The 21,519-nt window shown below is 38.5% G+C and overlaps 2 protein-coding genes across 7 annotated transcripts in view; one reads left to right on the top strand and one right to left on the bottom strand.

Annotated features, from left to right (window-relative positions):
* Positions 1 to 1,916: 1,916 nt before the first annotated feature.
* On the bottom strand, positions 1,917 to 12,858 carry slc44a1a (solute carrier family 44 member 1a). Of its 2 annotated transcripts, none has more exons than XM_028596463.1 (16): positions 12,589 to 12,858; positions 12,216 to 12,302; positions 11,260 to 11,402; positions 9,992 to 10,128; positions 9,693 to 9,786; positions 8,981 to 9,150; positions 7,722 to 7,811; positions 7,400 to 7,542; positions 6,038 to 6,224; positions 5,041 to 5,209; positions 4,759 to 4,915; positions 4,512 to 4,595; positions 4,276 to 4,413; positions 3,934 to 4,170; positions 2,570 to 2,641; positions 1,917 to 2,415 (listed from the first exon to the last, which is right to left on the bottom strand). In XM_028596463.1, the coding sequence occupies exons 1-16, from the start codon at positions 12,610 to 12,612 to the stop codon at positions 2,392 to 2,394; spliced, it is 1,956 nt and encodes a 651-aa protein (XP_028452264.1). In that variant the 5' UTR covers positions 12,613 to 12,858; the 3' UTR covers positions 1,917 to 2,391. The 2 variants fall into 2 exon arrangements, with proteins under 2 accessions (XP_028452264.1, XP_028452273.1); XM_028596472.1 differs by having other exon boundaries at positions 12,769 to 12,840.
* A 737-nt stretch (positions 12,859 to 13,595) lies between these two features.
* The window catches only part of dlc1 (DLC1 Rho GTPase activating protein), a 94,508-nt gene continuing 86,584 nt past the window's right edge, over positions 13,596 to 21,519 (top strand). The window contains exons 1-3 of one of the 5 annotated variants that reach the window (XM_028592469.1): positions 13,618 to 13,855; positions 13,961 to 14,048; positions 14,372 to 14,563. In XM_028592469.1, the coding sequence (XP_028448270.1) occupies positions 14,483 to 14,563 (81 nt within the window). In that variant the 5' untranslated portion in view covers positions 13,618 to 13,855; positions 13,961 to 14,048; positions 14,372 to 14,482. Of the gene's footprint in view, positions 13,856 to 13,960; positions 14,049 to 14,371; positions 14,564 to 21,519 lie in introns of those variants that run through there. The other 4 variants (XM_028592451.1, XM_028592461.1, XM_028592422.1 and 1 more) reach the window with 4 other exon arrangements.

Here is a 21,519-nt window from a genome sequence, read left to right as displayed (position 1 = left end):
ATATGTGGTGAAATGTTTTAGAGATACCTGCAAAAATACAGCTATTGTCAAAATGAAAGAGTATATTTGGAAGATATTGGTTCAGTTGTGTTGTAACTATCCAAATACATTTCATCTATATATATATATATATATATATATATATATATATATATATATATATATATATATATATATATATATATATATAAAACTCAGTTTTACATATGTTCACCCAGTGTCCCACAAGTTACCAACTACTTAATTTAGGTTTCATGTTATCTCAATTAGATTTGAATTATGTCATGAAATGTGGAATGACGTAGAAAAAGTAATGAGAAATACAAATTAGTAATAACATTTATTTGCCTTAAGTGAATTTAAAGTGAGGTTAAAAAGTCATTTTGTTCTCATTATTTTTGAAGGGCACGACATCTAAAGTGGATTTACAATGGAAACGTCATTTATTTTACAGGATTTGCTGCCCTCAGGTGGTTAAAGTTAAACACCGCAGCTTCACTGTCTCAATGATTTTCTTGTCTGTGTTGCATTTGAGGAGGCAGATGAAATTTTATATTTTGTGTTAAAGTTTAGGTTTAACTGGGCATCTAACCCTAGAAAATTAAACATGATTCATTTTGTTAACACAACCTGAAATCTCTAAATTAATTTTTAAGGAACATTCTGATGTAAGTGCAGCTTTCCATATGTTTCTATAAGCTTTGTCTCCTGCACATAACCTTTTATACGTTATGTCAGTGGACCCTGAGATTTAGGAACAGTAACCTAACAGAGATATCCTCAACAGACTAATCTATTAACTAGCATACATTGTATTTACACTTCCTGTTATAGTTATATGTTGTATTATATATTATATATAAGATCGATTGTATTGTCCCAAAGGTAATTTTACTTGGGACAAACAATATCTGCTGTTTAAAGAATTCAACATAGCATAGTGCATACACATTCACATACATAAAGTACACAGACTGCTGCATCACTCTGCATGGACATGCTCACTGCCACACATCATAATAGTCGTCATAATATGTGCAGTAAGGGAAAGCCGTCTTATCAACATAAAATGCTGGTGAAAGAAAAGTAAAAATGTACATGTGTGTGTTTAAGAGAAAAAACAACATAGCAGACGGTGTCCGTGTTGCCGCAGGGCAGCGCCACAAGTCACAGTATAAATAACAGTAAATGTCTATTTAACATCTATATGTTGTGTATATATATATATATATATATATATATATATATATATATATATATATATATTATATACTCTGTTATAGTTTGTCAGAAAAATTATAATATATACTTTTTTTCTGATTAGTATTAAAACTGTTTGCATTATAACAAGACAAAATATTGTTGCTGCTGTCGCCATGTGGTATCTGGCAGCCACGGTCTGTCCTTGTCTACAGCACGGTGTGATGCTGGGGAAAGAACAGGCGCTCCTTGACTGAGATAACTGACGACAATGACTCTTTATTATGACTATAGTTTTATCACATTCTACGTTGTATTACAAAAGCTGTTGTAGAAGGCTTATTTGGGAGTCACTTTCTGTACTTATGCTGTGAGTGCTGTAAACTGACCCTACTTGCAAGTAAACATTATTTGATATAATTGAATTGGTCTCGGTCTATTCTTGATAATGTAATTATAACAAAGTTATATATTGTATTATTTAAATCTAAAACTGAATATTTGTGTGTTTCCATTCATTAGCTGCCCCCTGCTGACTAGAAGTGGTTGATGTACAGTATAATTGCCAGGATTTAATATCATAATGACCATACTGTACATGCTCAGATATCTCAGATGAAATTCAGAGAAGTGGCCTGCAATAGACCTGTGGCTGAAAGGAGACACTCTGTATGACTAATGCAGGGTTTTTTAGAGGTGGACAAAAGATCAAACAATACAACTTTGTGTTTTAATTTCTTTAAGTATAAAATTTTAGAAGTAATAAAACAACGTGAACAGCCTTTGACAAAACACAGTTAGCTATCCATTCAAAAATGTACACCAAACCAAACTACAGCTAACAATAATTATACAAGTAAAACCACACATGTTAAACCATGTTAAATCGCTCATGTTATTTAAAATGGAATAAAAAGAAAACTCAGTTATACAGTAAGAAAAAAAATTAACAAAACACTCCCAAATAATCTTTTGACATACTATAGCTATTAGTGTCAAACTTTAAATACGCACTCCCTACCTACTCAGAAATTAAAAATTAAAACCCATTGGATCTTTTGCTGAAACGCGGTGTAGCTTCTGTATACAGAGTTAGTCATCTTACTGATGTCCCTGTAGTGAAATGCTAGTAAACTACGAGTTAGGCTTTGGTGTATTTTTAGTGGTTTTGGCTGTCTTTCTGGCGCTTGGTCAAGCAGAAGTCCCTCCACGTGCCTGCAAGAAACCACATAACACACAGTGTTAGTATCACACATACCCTAAAGGTTAGCTTATCTATTTGCTCTGAATGAGACATAAATGTTCTAGTGGGACATATATGAAAACAGCTTTCATATGGGTGTGAAGACTACAAATATTTTCAACTCACCATGGACTTCATCTCCCGTCCATCTCCATCACCAGGCTTGTACAAACCTTTCTTACTGTTCTCAACATATTCCTGGGGAGGGAAAGAAAAAACAGTTATTTTACTCTTGTTGTATATAAAACAATATGATTATCATACAATGCTAAGAATGATGGTCTTATGGTAAAAAAATAATAATCAGAAAGCATTGGGGCTTGAGGGAAAAATGTTCCTTTAAGTTCATAAATATCGAAGAAATCAAAAATGTCAACTAGGAATACCCTTCTTGGATTTTAGTTGCCAAATTTCTATATATGAATTCACACAAAATGTCCTCCAGGGTCACTGTGCATGATTCACTGAAAGCCAATGGCCAAGTGTGTCTTTCTAATGAGCTCTGGATTAGAAACATGGACAGTTTTTGATAGAAGAAAAAAAACAAAAAGCCTGAAGCATTTGAAAATGTAGGCACTGCACAACAGTGTAAAAGAAAAGGCCAACGTCACACAAACCACTGGCTCAAAACAAATCAATGAACAAAAAAAACGTTACAAGAAATGTAATTCTGTGAGGTTTGTTCATACAAGTGGGCCAAGTTAGATTCACCAAACTCTCTTAACTGGACAAACTAAAACTCGTAAATTGCTTATTTTAGCCCGATGAATCGTGAGATTTAATCATTAACATAATGAAAGCTCCTAAAATTGCCATTTATGGCAACCTGTTGTGCTTTGTTTGAGGTTGAGTTTCAGTCATGAAAATGTTACCAAAATGAATGAAACGAATTTCAGACCGCGAGAGGTTCAAATCTACTGTCGGAGTCAGCAGTGGTATTAGGGGACCAGAGGTCGTCGGGGGCAAAAAAGGAAGTTACTGTACAGCAACCTGCAGAAAGACCCGGAGGCAGCTGTAGGTGTGCGAGAATTCTTTGATCAAATAATTACTGAAATGTAAAAGTTACTGTGAAGTTACTGTGCCAAAATATGCCAAATTTAGAAATATTGTTAGTGCCACAAATGATCTTAAACAAAATTTCTGCCACCCCCGTATCAGAAATAGGGCTGTACAAAAACATGTAGTCGCGGTTGCCTTTTAATTATTATTATTAATAATAATAACTAATTATTATTAGTTATTGGACATGTCCAGTTGTTGTTCGGACAGACCTGCCCCAACTGCTAAAAAAAAAAATCCTAAAGGAAACACTGTTAAATCACCCGGATGTTCGTACGGTTGGTTCTTGCACGATTCCCATTGAGCCCCCAAAAGCACAAAATGCTTCTAAAACTCACAGGGGCAGAAAAATGCCCTCTGAAGGAATTGTTTTTTGTTAGTACATTAGTTGTTAGCATTTATATTCTCTTTAAAACACACTATCCTCTCACCATTAAGGCCTTGTCCATGTAGTACTCGCGCCCAGAGCTGCCATCATTGTACTTTGTGTCCACAGCAAAGCAGAGGAAGAGAACGTCCACCACATTCTCAAAGACAGAAAGGAAGCAGTGAGCCACCAGGAAGGCAAACAGACAGACGATGAGAAGAGGCAGGACCCACACGGTGTATTCCCTCTGGTAGTTCAGAGCCAGGACGCCGGCGAAAGCTGTACAGGAGACAACAAGCACCTGAGAGTACAGATATAAGACAAGTTAGAAAACATTAAAGCCAGTTTGGTTTGTGTGGAGTTTGTTTCAGTGGACAATACAGCAGAATATTTCTCTGTGAGGTACCTTTCCCAAGAAGAGGACAAAGTCGCCCACAGTGTTGATGGCGGCCACTCGGAGAGCATTCTCCACCAAGATAAGGAATGCGTCCCGGGCAGAGGTGCAGAAACTGGTGCTGTTGATGGCTGTCGCAGTGTAAGCATTCTGAAATAATGCAATATGGACAGTGTAAATACTTAGGATCTGGTTTCCACTGTACAGTATACTAGATTTTCTTCCTTCACCAACCTGAAATTACTTACTTGATTTAAGTATGAAAGGCACTTCTCAAGACACCACAGACAGCAGACACAAGCTTTCAGCATGCAGCGAGCACATGCGTTTTCCTGTGGAAAATTAAGAAATTCACAGGTTAACAAACTTAATAAAAATGTATGACTCAAAAGTACTGGTGATTCTAACCTAAAAAGGTCAACATGAGGCCATAATAGAGTTTTTGAGTTTGCAGCATTTAAAAAAACAACAACTTTGCATCATTTCACAGCTCACCTTTCCTTTGAGCTGGCTGTGGATGTACATTAGGATGAGACGAGGGATCTTAACAAGCGTGATGATGAAGGAGCCTTTGGCCAGAGTACCCAGATGGTAGCGGATGGTACGTACCATGGAGGAGAGGATGGGAGTTGCTGGCAACTGGGACTTATTCCTTAAGTTAATCAGATAGAGAGGGAAGACATAATTGAAATTATACTGCCTAAAAACATAGTTTTCAAATAAGTATGAGAAACAGCAAAGACAACGTTAAGCCTTCCATGTGAACTTCTTTCGTACCTTGTGAAGTAGTAAGTGACCACAGCTCCGGCGATGGTCATTTGCTGGAAGGCAAGTATGAACTCACTGATCCAGATGAGACCCACAGCGTGATACCACACCAAGTACTGCAGAGGCCCTTGCATTTGATATTCAACCACGCCTGTAGAGTTGTTCTTTACTGGTGTGCCTGTGAAGGAACACAAGTGTGAGTTTGGGTCGGATGTTGTACTGTTCAGTCAGAGTCATTTTACACGAGACCTAAAACATTTGCATCTACTGTACATCCCTCTATATTGCCTTGATATTTTTTAAGCATCCTACCAGGAAACAAGAGCAATACATTGTACCTTGTCTGACTTTTATTTGTAATTGATGTATGATTGACTACTTTGTCACAACTTCATGAACTCAAAACTTTGAACACGATTCCCAAATTAGCTGGGGACCAACTGTCTGAGATGTATACTATTTCCACACTTCTGAGGGGTCAAACAACTCAAAGTTTTCATTTAACTAAACTAACGCCCTAGGAAAGTTTCACTCTATAATATATATTTCAATACAAATGCATTACAATGAGACCAAAATACACAGAAAATAGTAATCATGAAGCAAGTAAATGTGATGTTTTGACTTAATTTGTGCTGGCCCTTTGTTTTTCATACTTTGCTGGAATTAAAAATCAACTGTGGAAAAGAGAAGTGGGAGATGAAGAGAGAAGTTCTTTGACTCCATCACGAGACTGGCACAAGATTCCAAAAGTGGGAGTTTAGTCATGCCACGAAACCAAGACAAAATGTCACAAGTTCCAAACTTAATATTCTACTTGTTTGGGAATGGTACCACTGACACATGTGATGCTAGGAACTATAGTCTGTGCGCTGCATTAACAACAAAAACCCTTCTGAAGCATGTACACACCAATATGGCATTCTGAATTGCGAATGCAGTTTTGACCAACATCCACATAAATGAACTACCAGTACTGGGGCTCCCCACTAGCCTCTGTCCTCACCTGAAGTCCCGAGAGAGAGAAGCACAGCGATCCAGTAGACCCAGAAGAGCATGAGGCAAAGGAAGGTCCAGAAAGGCTGCAGAGCCAGCAGGGGAAGGTGGATGAACACTTTACCAGCCACGTGGAACAGGGAGATGGTGAGAGCCACACGCTTCCTCATGAAGAACATCACCAGCAGGAGAACTACCTGCAGGGTTACACAAAGAACGGTGATCTAATGAATCCATTAAAATGAGCTGTAGCATTAAGGAATTCAGTTTAAGCACGCACACCTTTTCCCGTCAGTTGAACAGAAAGACACAAATTTATTGATACCGATTCTTATTAAGGGATTCATTGCCCATTCTCTCCAAAGACTGATGAAGATGTAACCTTACATCGAAACGTTAGTCACGGTTATACCCTTTAAAAAATAAAACTATAAAAGTAAGAAGACATTTGTGTTGCACCGGCAATTTTTGGTTACTTTACATGAATTTACCCTTCCTATCTTACCGTGTCTAAATCCCACAGGCTGTTTAGTACTAAAAACGTGTATTTTACTATGACGAAAAACTAATATTACTCTCTAGTTTTCATGAGAGCCACACTTATAGGACAAAGTCAATAAGAGAACCACTTTTACCACAAAGTATCAAAAGTTACATCCAGTCCTAAATAGCATGTCTGCTTATCAATCAGTCATTCCTGAACATACAATTTGCAATTTTATTTTAACATTAGCCCAATATGTATCTAACCATCCAAGAGCACATTTGTTGTTAAGAGCTACAAAGACCGCCCACACTGACAACTCCGCAGTGAGTCAGTGGTGTGGACGGAAGGGCAGAGCAAGTTTAAATATGTAGTCTATATTTCCATCTTATAATGCCACTGTTTTGGGTATTTTTTTTTATATATAAATTATTTGTAATAGAGCAGACCTAGGGTTATGTTATAGCCCTGCTTGTTTTTAAATTTTTTTTATGAAATATCTGTATTGACTGCATGATCATATCACCGTATTACTGACTGCCATGCGAGCCACAAATTAAAGCTTGGCGACCCGCAGGAGGCTCGTAAGCCGCGCAATGAGTAACACTGCTCTAGTGATATAGGGTGGTGATGGCACAGTGGATGTGACACATGCCATTGGTGTGGGAGATCTGGGTTCAATTCCCACTGCAATACATCAACCAATGTGTCCCTGAGCAAGACACTTAACCCCTAGTTGCTCCAGAGGCATGCATCCTCTGACATATGTAGCAACTGTAAGTCGCTTTGGATAAAAGTGTCAGCTAAATAACGTGTAATGTAATATAGGACACTGTATCACCAAATGCATGCACACATACTGTACAGTACCTGTGCAGTCAGACATACCGTGAAAATTGTTGCACCAATTGCATACACAAGCAGGGCCTTTACATTGTCTGAGGCAACTTCTTTTCCAAATACTGATAAGGTGTTATTATCAAGGGCTCTCCTGTGGTCCGCATAGAGCCACCAGAGGACACCTGTCCCACCTGTAAAAGATCAGAGCAGAAAAGAGTCCAAACCTGAATACAATAACATCCTGTGCTGTGGTCTTGTATCAAAATAATGTCATTGAGAGAGCCAAAATAAAACATGAACATATTGAAACATGTCAAAATAAATTGGATGCGTAGGTGCGAGAACATGTATGTATGCGTTTGAAAGTTACCTATAGAGCCAATGATTACCAGAATTGTTAGAATCCACACCAGCACTTTGGAGATGTAACGAATGACAACCATCATGATCAGGGACAGGACTGAGAAGAAAAAAATAACAGTGCATCATATTAGAATATAAACACTACTAACATGGAACATGTTACATCATGAAAAGTGCGGAGTTTTTAAGTTATATCTGTTCATTGTGAGGTTTGATAAAATATTGCTTTATCTTAAACATACACTGAACTATGCAATGCAATGCAATTAAGCCATGGGGTTTTGTATGCCATTAAAACCATAAGTGAATGAGAAAAGCCCAGACATCCCACATGTGGAAACTGTCCTGCTATAAATGATGTGGCCTTGACAATCAATACAAACCAGACAGATCAAATAATTGAGACAAAAGAGATAAAATTGACATGGGATCAGTTCTGTATTTTTGCTTTAGCAATGGGAGGAGTTACAGCCAACCTTAAATGAATGCCTGTGGGCTAAACTTCAGCGGATACAAGTCTGTAACCACTCAGACATTTCCTGTTATTTTTCATGACAAAAATAGCTTTGCTTCAAAAAGGTTGCCTTCCTTCTGACCAGTGTTGGAATGTAACTAAGTACATTTACTCAAGTACTATACTTAAGTACAAAGTTGAGGTACTTGTACTTTACTTGTGCCTTTTCTTTTCATGCCCCTTTCTACTCCGCTACATTTCAGAGAGAAATATTGTACTTTTTACTCCACTACATTCATCTGACAGCTTTAGTTACTAGTTACTTTAAAATGAAGATTTTTGCACAAAAAACTCATGCAGTTTATAAAATCTGATGTTTTATTGTAAATTAAACTACCCAACAATATAACGGCCTACAAGTCCAGCTGAAATCATTAGCCGATTAAACATTTAGTTGATTGACAGAACTGTTTGGATCGTTTCAAGTTTCTAAAATGTGAGGGTTTTTAAGTACATTTTCCTGTTGATACTTACATACTTTTACTCAAGTAACATTTTCAATGCAGGACTTTTACTTGTAACAAGAGTATTTTTACAGTGTGGTATTAGTACTTTTACTTAAGGAAAGGATCTGAATACTTCTTCCACCACTGCTACTGAGTCCTCATGAGCAATTACGGCTGTGCAGTGGGAGCAGCAGCAAAAAAAATAAAATTAAAATAAAAAACAACAAAACCATACAAATAAATTCTTTCATTGGATAAAAACAATTCATAAAATGCCTAAAATAATGCCCAAGGTGTGTGTTTTACCTAAAGCCAGCAAACAAAGGCCCATGATGATCTCCTTGCTGGCCATCACCCCAGCAATGACCCGGCGCAGCACTGTGTTGTCACTGACAAATGTGATGAATGCCTGGGCGAATTCTGCATAGCATCCGATATCCACAGGAATACAGCGGTGTAACAGTGGGACAGGTTTACTACAAGCATGACAAAGATGAAGAACATGGGTTTATTTATTTTTAATGGACAGTGCTTGAAGTAGAGGACTATGGACTATGGCAGATTACCTAGAGCTTTCTACATTATTTATTTGGCTTTTAAGTTAGGCTACAGTGCATATTTGTGCGAAATTTTGTTTTGGAATTAACCACTGAAATAAAAAAAAAGAAATAGTGACTGAATGAATGGTGGACTTCCTTTACTCATGATGTGGGTCTGAACTCACTGGATCTGTGATGTTATCCCTATGCCTTTAATTTAAAATATGTTCACTATATAAACGTTAAAGACATTACACATCTTTGTCATTTGCTGTCATAGTTTAAACATATTGTACCCACATCAGCTTCTCTAAACCCTTGACCAGCCCAAACTGGATGTGCCCTTTTCCAAAAAAATAACTATAATGGCACTAAAAACAGGGGAAAACTGATGCTGGAAAGAATGTAGTCTCGGCCAGTGAGACGTAACCTTCTTGTTTAGGAGTTGATAATTAATCAAAAAGAATATGCTTGATTACCTTGATGGAACAGGGAGTTTGGGACATTTAGTGAATCTGTCTGAAGAGCTTGTGTATCTCGTAGGAGAAATATCATAGGAGCAAAGTTGAGATCCTATCAACAGGAAAACCAAAAATTAGATAACATGTTCAACATATTTAATACGCGTCTGCAAGTAATTATAGCGGTATTCAATGTATGTCCTATTTAAGTACAACATTTCTCATAAATACATGTAAATATCAGTAAACTGAAACTCTCCTGTAATACAGTGGACCACATATTCTCTAAAACATTTTCACTGGTATCCTTTTCTCACCATTATTCAGAGCAAACTGCTTTAAATCGCTGTAATCTTTCAGTTCAGCAGCAGGACATTTGGAGACACACAGAGCAATCGACTTGATCTTCCTGTTGATTAAATCAAGGTTGCAAGGATCTAGAAAGAAAACATACCTGATAAGAAGAAAACATTCAGATTAATTAACTGGTCAATATAAAGTGCTACCCTTCCTTTTAAAATAAGCAACTACTTTCTTTTGAACATATCAGTATATTTGGTTATAACTACGCCAGTTGGGACTCTTCTGTCTAGGCAGATTTAAGATGGAGACATTGCTACTCTGTCGCACAGATCCGTCTTTGTAGCCGAAACGCCTTTTAGTCAAAGCCTCCATGGACAATCAGCCCATCAATAAAGCATGACCCATTGTTCCAGTAAAACTGGGCCTACAGGCGGCATGCTGATGGAAAGCTACTGCCCAAAGGAGGAATAAAATCAAAGACTTCTCACATAAATTATGACAAGAGGAGATTTTGTGACAATTCTGTCCGGGCAATAAAAATACCCATTAACCCAGTCTTTTCTTAGTGAAAAAAACTATAAAAAGTGAGATATGCCCTTAAACTATGATATTCAGTCAGATATGCGAGAAACGGAGTGCAGCAGAGCACAGCGCGACATGAGTCAGTGTAGAACTGTGTTGGTGATATTAATCTACATTAACCTTCTGACCTCTGATGACATCTTATTCTCTTCAATTTATGCAAATGGGTTGCTCGAACAGACCTAACATCACTGTCTTGGACAGAGAAAACACATTTTGTGCATTTGTCTTAACGTCTTCTATTGGAAGCTTCTACAGCTTCTGTGTAAGAGTCAATTATTATACTGCTATTTGCAATGTGTAATTTCCAGATGAATGTAAGAAGGTCACGGTCTGGACAGCTGAACCCTATCAACTATGTAAGCCAGAATGGGAGGTAAACTGATGTGTTTACAAACCGGTTTGTTTGTGGCAAATTAGATTAGGATTACATGATGCAATCCTTGCATGCACACAAGTAATGTTAAACGCCTTCAACTACAGAGGTGGAGGGGGGGGTATGAGGGGGGCGGGGGACCTCAAGATGTCTCCTTTAATATACTGAATCTATAACTAAATGTTTGTTTGTAGGCGATCTAATCAGGAAAACAGAGCAAGTTAAAATATGTTTGAACTACATTTCTGCATATTCAATACAAGAAAAAGATGAATTTGATGTAAATAAACCCCTGTCACAAAGAAAGTAGCAAATCCGACTAACTTCTTTTCTGTCATGTCCTGGCCACTGAGGGGTACTCCCTCGATCTTGGGGTTATTCTTGCCACAGGTGTTGCCATAACTGTCATATCCTGAGATAAGCCTTGAGGCAGCTCCTGTGGCGATGGGAAAGGCACATATACACACCTGCAGATGACACACATAAATAGCACCATGAACTCATCTTTAAATCGGTTATTTTGACAAAATCTAGAACCAAAACTTGATTTTTAAATTTGCCAACCACTTTGGTTACAGTTTTATGGTAAACTCACAATGCAGTCTAATACAACAGTCCAGCAATACATACCTTTGTTAAGGTTATAATGTTCAGTTTTTGTTGAAACTGTTTTAGAGATGTGTTGGTTCAGTTTTAAGGTCATTTAGGAGGATGTAGTTTGTGGTGCTGTTGAAGTGATTTTGTGTTACACTAACAGGTATTTCTAATTATTTTTCTACCCCATTTATATCAGCAAGGGAGGATTTAATATCAAACACCTCACAGTCTAACACAATGTATTTCAAACTACAGCCTACAAAATGACTAAAGTTGCACAGCTATGCAAAGTTTAGCAACTGTTTGCATTAAAGGGCCACTTCACTGATCTCCAACTTTATTTCTAAGCATTCGTCAGTATACCATGCAAGCATATAGACAGAAATGCATGAATACACAACAACTGGTGGTGATGTGGAACTGTATTACAATACAATACCACCTTAACTGATATAAATGGGGTGGACAATGTATTAGAGTCGTAAACAATGCAATACAACAGCTACACAAATTAGTCCCCAAAATGACCACACATCTAAAAAAGTTTCAAAAACATGTAATATGTTTACCCTCATAAATGTAAGACTTATTGCAGATCTGTTGTTGTGACTGCATTAGCTATAGCTTGGTGGACATAATAAAATGGTAAGTCGGTGTAAACGCACATTCAACTGAAAACTTACCATCCCAATACAAAACAATGTGAATATGATGAGCCATGGGATGTCCGTGCAGCTGCGCTGCTCCAGTGGTTTCCAATCACGTTTGCCCTGCCAAGGCATAAATAATAAGACAATTAAAGATAACACAGATATCCTTTATTCTGTTTTGTTGTGGCTGCTGCGGCGCAGTATAGCTGTATAGCGTCCCCGCAGGTCCAAAATCAGCAGACAAATATCACTGTGTTGCAGCTGCTGCTGCTGTAAAACAAGCTGCCACTGCTGAAGAAGTGACGCTATCGTTAAACAGATTGTCTCCAACTCCTCTGCGCATTAGCGTTACAGTTTTCAAGTTTTGAAGCCATAACTTAGCTACATCATATTGTAGCTGACTTACCTCGGTGCTGTTACAACATCCCATTGTGAACAACTTCAGCTAACTTTAACGAAAACAAAACTTTTAAAACTGCCTTTTTTGCGGTTAAACTTTCTCAGTGCATTTCCCTCTCGCTTTCGCTTCTCTTTCTACCTATAACTCAGACAAGGACACACATATAAAACGTTGTTATTTTGCGACCTGTTCAATTCAGAAACAAACGCCCATAAGGGTGAAACTCCCGAGGTGCAGGTAAACAAACGCGGAAGAAGCCAAATTTCTTATGCTGCCTTCACGGGCTATCCGAAATATCCCAATTACAATTAAAGGAATACCGCAGTAGCCGAGATTCAACAAATCCGTTCAGAGTGCAGAGTTCATTAGAGATGTATTTGTACCTCAAGGGGAAACTTGATCTGCAGTTGGCGGTACAAAAAACAACAAAACACTTTAAAAACACAATAAACATGACACAAAACATTGAAGCAGCCCACAACCAACGGATTGATTAATGATGTTTTTTTTTTTATTTAGAATTCACTTTACAAATATTCAGTCATCACAGTTCATAAACATAAAACTGTACATACATAAGTACACATGATATAATATAAAAGTAAGTATGAAAGTAATATTTTAAAAGAGCAATTTCATCACTTCAAAGTGAACATCGCTGCTGTTGTTATTAAAACTTTAATCAGCATTTTTATTTTTTTGCCACCTGGGTAGCTCGGTGAAATTACAATTACACCACTGAGGAAACATAGGCTTTGTTGAAAGAACATCTCAATAATGGAGAATTTCTCGGCAGGAACCCACAGACTTCATTGGTTGTCTAAATTGCTCATATAAAATGATTGTGCGTGTATGGAACATGAAAATCAATTGAAACACTGCCAACTCCAAATACAATTATTATTATTATGATTATTATTATTATTATTATTATTATTATTATGTTGTTCTTTTTCTTTTTCTTTTTCTTTTTATACAAAAGTGCAGGATTTAGAAAGTTACAAGGTGCAGTGAAAGCAGCGTAGCTATCTGACGGCTGGAGCGGCTGGAGACATAGGACACACGTGTTGAATTTGGCGCCGTTTACTGGATTAATGAAGTAATAAAGGCTAATTCTGTATTGACATAATTCATAGTTTGGCTAGGACTGTCTCTGGAAATTGCAGAAAAAATATATATAAAGACAACTAAAGTTTAATTGGCTAAAAGTGACCGTGTCCAGGGGCCTGTAACGTTAGCTTGGCCACCTTAGATTGCCATTACACCTACAAAGGTGAGTAATGGATGAGCTTAAAGTTCATAGACTGTCTGTCTTGTTCCAAGTTATGAGATTTGTCGTAACAGTTGGTTTCAGTTCTTTATTTCTATGTGCGAACAGTCTCTCCTATTGGAAAATCGACACTTTGAGACGTTGAAGGTTTTACTTGCCTTTCCTGCTCCTACTACATGGCATTTATGCTAGCCGTGTAAGTTTTACATTGAAAAAGCAGAGGACAGGCTGGCCAATTAGCTTGAGGGGCACTAACGTGGACCACAGTTATGCTAGTTTACCGTTTACAGTTCTGCATGTGTTTTTTTCAGTCTGTTAACGCTGACAGTGTATCCAAAATATACAAATCTACATATTCAAATCTAAATGTATAATACGATATGGTTGCTTATCTACATACAATACTGTATATAACAGCTCCCCACATTGATAAATGAGGTTTTGTCGCCCCCAGCAGTCTGTTTCATGTTATTACAGCCAGTTTCTTCCATCAAATGCTAATTGTTTGATTATTTACAGACACTCCCCAGGTAGCCCTGCTGCCCGGGGACTACAGGGCTTGATCTTTGCTCAGAGACGAGTGGGGATGTCTGCTGACAAGGAGACTGCTGCAGGCACTCCAGCTGAAGGATGGTCTCCTCACTCACTGCAGTCTCACGGCATGTGTTAGGAGCTTTCGAGAGGCACACGTATGTCCAAGCGAAGGCAAAGGTTAGTGAATAGTTGAATCCAGTCCATGTAAAAAATGTAGCCACTCGTGGCTCCTGACAAGAGTCTTTTTTTGAATTTTTTATAAACTTTTTCTCCCCCTGCCTGCTGTTTTTCAAGAGGTTTCTTGTCCTCATAGTGAAGGTTTCCTGACATGTACACTTCCTGAGTGGGCTGGAATGTTAAACAGTATCCTGAAGAAGAAGTGCCTTGCGTAATATTGTCCTTTTGCTCTCATTGCACTAAACGTTTCTAATGCATTGCATAGAAAACCGGAAGGGAAGGTAAATATTTAACTGTGGCAGTCTTATCCACTTTTCACAAAGTACAGTTGACAAGTCCTGCAGCCTTGGATCTTATAAATAATCTCTTTTTTTAAACTGAATTCCAGACAGATACACATGCACATTTTCCTCATACCTGATCTTAGCTGTTATTGTGTCAGTATGGATTAAAAGCAAAAATAAGAATAAGGAAATAGAGATCTGGCAGGACCAGAACATATGATGAATACTACACTATTGTATGTGAGTGAACAAGGGCAGATGTTGGGCGGTTACATTTGGAACCAAAATGCTAACTAACATGGAGTAGAAACATAAGTGTTCAGAGGGCTCTCTCATCATATGAAATGGCTCCTGGCCCCTCATCTGCTGACTCTTCGTCTCAAGTATTTCCAGCTGATGCTGCTGTGGCAACAGTGTCCAAGAACAACACGTTTTTCTGGATCTCTACTGGGAGAGTCAATGCCAGCACAGCATATGTTCAGCAGGATCCTTGGGGGTGGGGGGTTGTAGTATGTCACTATCCTGGCCCTCACAAAGTCTGATCCAAGCTCAAGAATCATTCCTCATAAACAACAAGACAAGAGGATAAATATTATGTGTCTCTGTCCTCAGATACTTTCAAGATTCAAGCTGTTACAAATTGTCAAGGTTTGGAGGATGTGATGAATTCCAAAAGGCAAATAATTTGGAGCGTCTACATTGCAACTACTTTTATTTTTTGCAGAAGTGGATGGAAAGGGTGGTGATAAATGACTCACTTTTCAGTTTCACATAATAGATTCTTTGTAAACGACTTGACCTTTGTTAATACAAACAGTGCATTTTCCTAAATGAGCCATTGAAATCAAATACTGACAGTTCCTTTCTCATTCATGTGGAACATCATACTCAACACATTATAGTTTGAAGTTTGAGTTTTTAAACATGCCCACATCTGAGTTTGAGTTTCAATATTAAAGTAAATAAAAGGTCAAAAACAAAAGCAAACTTAAACATCTGCTTGGTAAACAAATGTAAGGATACGAGATGGTGGCATGTTTTTAATATCAGCCAGTGAAACACTTGCCACATTTAATGTTAATGTACACATGAGTATTATGTGTATGGCTGTGTGCATTCAGGTGCGGGTGGTTATAGGTTTATGGGGCATTTGTTTGAATCAGAGTATGCATATTAAGCTAATCTAGCTGTTGTCACCAAATAGCCCTGTCTTGATCCATATGGAACTGTCAGTTTGCAGGTAGATTGTCTGAGCAGAACATAGACTGCATTTACTTGCACAATGTATCCCCGACTCATATCCTCTTTTAAGAAATAGTATCTCTTTTTGTCTTTAATCGGATGTAATTCCTGCTGAAAAAGGTTGTTACAATCTGATCTGCAAACCAATCGTTTGAGGAGATAAAGGCTGTTTGATTTGGAAGGAGAGTCAAGTCAATTTTACACAGCCCAAAATTACAAATCACAAATTTGCTTCAAAGGCCTTTGCAATCTGTACAGCATATGGCACCCTCTATCCTTAGACCTTTGGTTCACATAAAGAACCCCCTCCCAAAAAAAAAAAAAAAAAAACATTTAATGTGGAAACAAAATGGAAGAAAGAACACAGGAGAGAGAAGAGCAAAACAGGAGGGGTCCCTCATGCAATAGATGTTGTGTGTACAAAACAAAAACAAGAGTACAGTAGAACTACAGTGTCGAGAAACAGGACAATGAAATTAGGTGGATAGATTGTTAACATACAGTATATGATGAATATGGATCCAGGACCTGGGCCACACAACCTCTTCTCTACCATGAAGACCTGTAAAGAGGACAGACTACACATCTAAATCACATACAAGACAAGAAACTCAAAGATACCGTTCATATAGAAGACAAGAGACGAATCAACTGAGTCTCCTGGAGAATGAAGATCCAGGATGTCTGGAATAAGGCACAGACAGCCCAAGGGAGCAAGAGGGAGAGGCAAGAGTTCTTAAAACGTGATAGTGTTCTTGGTTCGAGTTTTTGTTTATGCCTGCTTGTCAAGGATGAGGTCGCAGCCTCTGTTTTTCAGAAGGGGGATTTTCTGGGACATGCAAGTCTCTATTTTGTGGAGGGTCATGGTCTTGTTTGAAGACTCATTACATCTATATTAGTATCTTATTTTCTAATAAGCCTGTGTATATAATGGGTATATTGTTTTCAGGTGCCTTAAATGCAAGATATCCAAATGTGTATAATGTTTACAAGCAGCAACACAAGAATTAGCTATTCCAACCGCCTCAGTATTAACAGGAAATTGGTGTGTGGGGTATTGTGTGTTTTGAATGTACAAAATATGGGCAAAATAATTGCAGCCTTAACAGACAATGATGTTTCTCCCCAGTGAATGTTGCTGGTGGTTTGGTATTTACACCGTTATGTTTGCTGATATGATGTATACAGGGACATCATGGGACACTAATGGGACTTTTTCAATGTGCGAGACAGTGTCTTCCACTGTCGTCATAAATAGGGATGCCCCGTTACTAAAAGTTTGGCCGATACCGATATTAACATTACTGTTATGGCTGATAACCGATATTTACGGATATGATCTGTATAAAACAAGTTTTTATGATAATCATATTTTGTACTGAAAAACACGTTTAAATACTGTGAATTTAAAAAAAAGTAATGTCTTTCTTTATTTGCAAAACATTTAGAAAAGCCCATAAATCATAAATGTACCACATTGTTTCCTCTCAACAAGTTACAGGGCCACCATGGAGAACACAAGTAACTAACAGTGTTAGTTTTAGGCTACTTGCTACTAAGTTGTAGCAAGTGTATAACTGAATGAAAGTGCAGTGTTACTCACATCTGTGAAAAAGTTTGGATCATAAATCAATAACTAAGGATCATTTAACAAACTGACAAGGTTTTATGACTAATCAGGGTTTTCCTTGGGTTGAGGAGGGAGAGTAGCCTAGAAATCTAGACTCCCCCTAGTGGCAGCAAATTTATTTGGCAGCCAGGGGGGGGTCTAGGCACTCTCCGTTGACTTTCAAGCTGCAAAAACCAAATTTTGGTCAGGCCAATCACATTGTGTATAGAGTCGGTGGGCGGGGCTTATGGCTGCTGCTGCTGGGAACAGCGGACTTCTGGAAGACTTGGAGTTAAGCTTTTCTTTGATAAAAGAACAAAGAACGGCACAGAAATCATTCTTAAAAAAGGAAGATGTGTTCGGAGTTTTGCCGACCGGATACGGCAAAAGTTTAATCTATCAACTAGCTCCGCTACCTTCTTCGTTGCTATGCCTGGTTGTAGCGCTATCCTATTACGTGCAGAGGGAATTTGAAAGACAACCGTTTATCCCGCCCCTCGGATCGAGCTCCGTCAATGGTGAGTTCCCAGACCCTCTGGCTTGTCAGGCTAGAGGGAGAGATCACTGAAGCAAAACTTGGAGGAGCTTGTCACTAAAATGAGAATAGCTGGTCCACCTTAAAGGTGCTCGATGGTGTTTTTTGCCCCCAACTGCTCCTTCAAGGCAGCGCTGCGAGCGCTGCCTTCAAGGCACCTAACTCTAATCTTAACCTTAACCCTAACCCTAACCAGTGCCTCCCAACGGTGCTTTCCAGGGGGCAAAAAACACAGATAAACATTAAAGGTCTTCCCAATTTAAGTTAGTGAGTCTAAGCTGAAGTCGCTAGCTCTGTACCAGCTGACCCCCTTCACTTTAACCAGCAGGTAGCAAGCAAGACACAGGAACTTGGCTTGGGTCTTGAAGAGTAGTAGCATTTATTCACCGACAGATAAACTGCAACTTAACATTGGACCAATATGATTGCTGATATATCGTGCTCCCCTAGTAATAAAATTATAAGGCCCAGATGACACTAGTCTATATCATTGATTTGACAAACCAAACAGGTTTACAGCAGTCACACAAACACATATACAGTAAATAACGTTCTTTCTTGTCTCTTACACACACACACACACACACACACACACACACAGATCCTCTCACAAGAAGATTAGATAGATTATTTTAGTCTGGAGATTGTTATGGTCTGTATCCTCAATAACTTGTACTTCCTGTTCCCACGGTAACAGTCACACTATAACCCACCATCAGCGGCCAAGGCCCCCTCGGTTTCTCCCACGACGACGATTTGCATTTAGATCCAGATGATTGAAGACCATTTTTTAATTAAGACAGCAATGTAGCCCTCAGCTGTCCTTTTTAATGGTTTTAAGTTGTGTCATCTGCACTGGGATGTTTCATTCAAGATTATTGCAATTGCTCAAGTTCCCACCCAGGCCTCAAACGCTGTTATTTAAACTGGAGTGACTCTAGGCTTTTGAAAAGGAGTTGTTAACCACAGGGCATAGCAAGTGACAGGAAGGGATTGCACAGATCTTGGTGTGGTTTGTTGATGTTGTTTTTAGATGTTCAGATTAGATTCTGGCATTTTGTTTAGTTTTCTTTTTAGTGTAAATGAACCCAAGATCCGTTTTCACAACTTCGCATAACTATGGGGCAATTACAGTATAAAATGGTTATTTAAAGAAGCCTTAAAAAGGGTGCAACAAAATCTTCTGAAAGCAGTCTCTGTATATGCAAGGTCTCAAAATTATTCAGTTATGGGAGGGACAGGTTTTTTTTTTCTCTACAAGCGTCACCTACGTTTTCCTACATGGGCAAACACTGTGTTCTTAAATGCCCATGTTTTAGACTTGCTTATTTTTCCAATAATAAACTATATCAGTGAGGAATGTGAGGCTGTTTCCTTTGGACCCTCACCGCTCCACTTAAGAAGCAGAGGGGTCGAACAGTGGAGGATTATATGGTGAATCATGAATAGGTCTTTCTTAACCATGTATGTGACTGCTCTAAACATGTGAGCAATAATGCTACATGCCTCTGTGTAAATGTTCATGCTTGTCCTTCTGTGACGTGGGACTAGGCCTGCACGATTCAGGGAAAAATATGAATCACGATTTTTTAGCTTAGAATTGATATCACGATTCTCTGCCACGATTTTTTCCTCACCAAGTGTAAGTGGCAGTACGAAACATTGATTCTTTTTGGCACCTATAGCACATTGCGCATCACCACAAGCCTGTAAACACAGAGGCTTCAATGAATAAAGCAAATAAAGTACATACTGGCCATTTAAGTACAGTAAGCTACCAAAAATAGTGACATATAACACATTGAACTAAATATGGCCCTGATACAGGCTCTATCTGAACTCCTTGAACATGTTTTTACATAATTAAAACATGTTAATGTCAATGTCAAATGCTTTCAATAAATTAATTGACGGAGAAAAATCGACGGCAATTTAAAAATTAAATTGTGAACAGGGGTGAATCGAGATCGCGATTTTATAACGATTTATCGTGCAGGCCTATGTGGAACTCAGAAAGTCTGGCCTGTAGCGGTGACTCTTAAAGGGCAAACAAATATTCTGAAATAACTCTCCTATATAATACATAGTACATAGATTCAAAAATATACTGCACACAAAATATCTCAAACTGCTTTGCAAAGCCATAGTCAAATGTTAGCATGTTAACGTGCTTAACTTATATAGTGAACATGGTTAACATTGTATTTTACAAACATGAGCATGTTAGCATTGTTATTGTCTGCATGTTATAGGGCTGCAGCTATCGATTCATTTAGTAGTCGAGTATTCTAACGATTATTCCATGCAAATGGCTCCGCTTCACAAAGCTTTGTGGTGCATCTGCAGTGCCAGTGTGTCCCAGGGCTTAGATTTGTTCAAGCTACATTTTGTTTTAATGTTCCAATTTTAATGCTTCAGTACTCTTGCAGCTCACAAACACACATACATACAGAGACATTGCTGTTGGGCATCTAGTCTCACACATGTTGTTGATTGAACATGTGTTTGTACAGTGTCACTGATGGATCAGATTGTGACATAGACCAGTTGCCCTGTGGCTGCGCAGGATGGTAGGATTGTCACAGGGGAGGCCTAGCCTTTTAAATTATAGGCCTGTGTTGGATGTCCACATGAGGTAATGAGTATATAGCCTGAGTCATGCTCTGTGTCGGCCTCTGCACTTCAATCACCAGCCATATCCACATGGAAGCTACTGTGACCAAAAAGATCTGCATTTCGTTACACTGTGCTTTGCGTAACCACAAAGCGCATCATGTGACATGCTATAGAGGAGTCTTGTTGAACTTGGATCCTTCCCCTTGAGTGCGACCATCTGTGTCCCTAAAGAGCCAACATTGACGGCAGTGTACAGTTTCCCAGCGAGGCCCCTAAGAAAAGACTCATCCAGAGCCTCATCTCACATCTGGATGACCCAGAGGTTAGAGGCCGGGGTTGCAGGGATGTTTGGGCTTCATTCCAGTTCTCTTGTGCTCGCATAGTCCCTTTTGCTTTGATGCATTGCTCTTTTTGTGAAACTGACCACGCAAAATTGCCTTGATACATTCGGTCATAGCTTGAGTTGGTAAAATTTGGTGACAACTTTATTCAGCAATTGGATGGAGCTGCTGTTGTTAGAATGTTATGAATTCATATAGCGCACATTTTATGTAAATCAGGAGGTTTTGGGGCCCTTGAGGTTTTTGACTGGAGATGGGCTCTCCAAATGGAAGTCCTGGAAATATTTTAATTGTTTTACAAACCCCGTTTCAATCAAACTTCAAAGACA

This window comes from Perca flavescens, chromosome 2 (genome assembly GCF_004354835.1).
Source record: "Perca flavescens isolate YP-PL-M2 chromosome 2, PFLA_1.0, whole genome shotgun sequence".
NCBI classification, from domain to species: domain Eukaryota; kingdom Metazoa; phylum Chordata; class Actinopteri; order Perciformes; family Percidae; genus Perca; species Perca flavescens.
The sequence above is the reverse complement of the archived record's forward strand: the minus strand, read 5'-3'. Positions and strand labels throughout refer to the sequence as shown.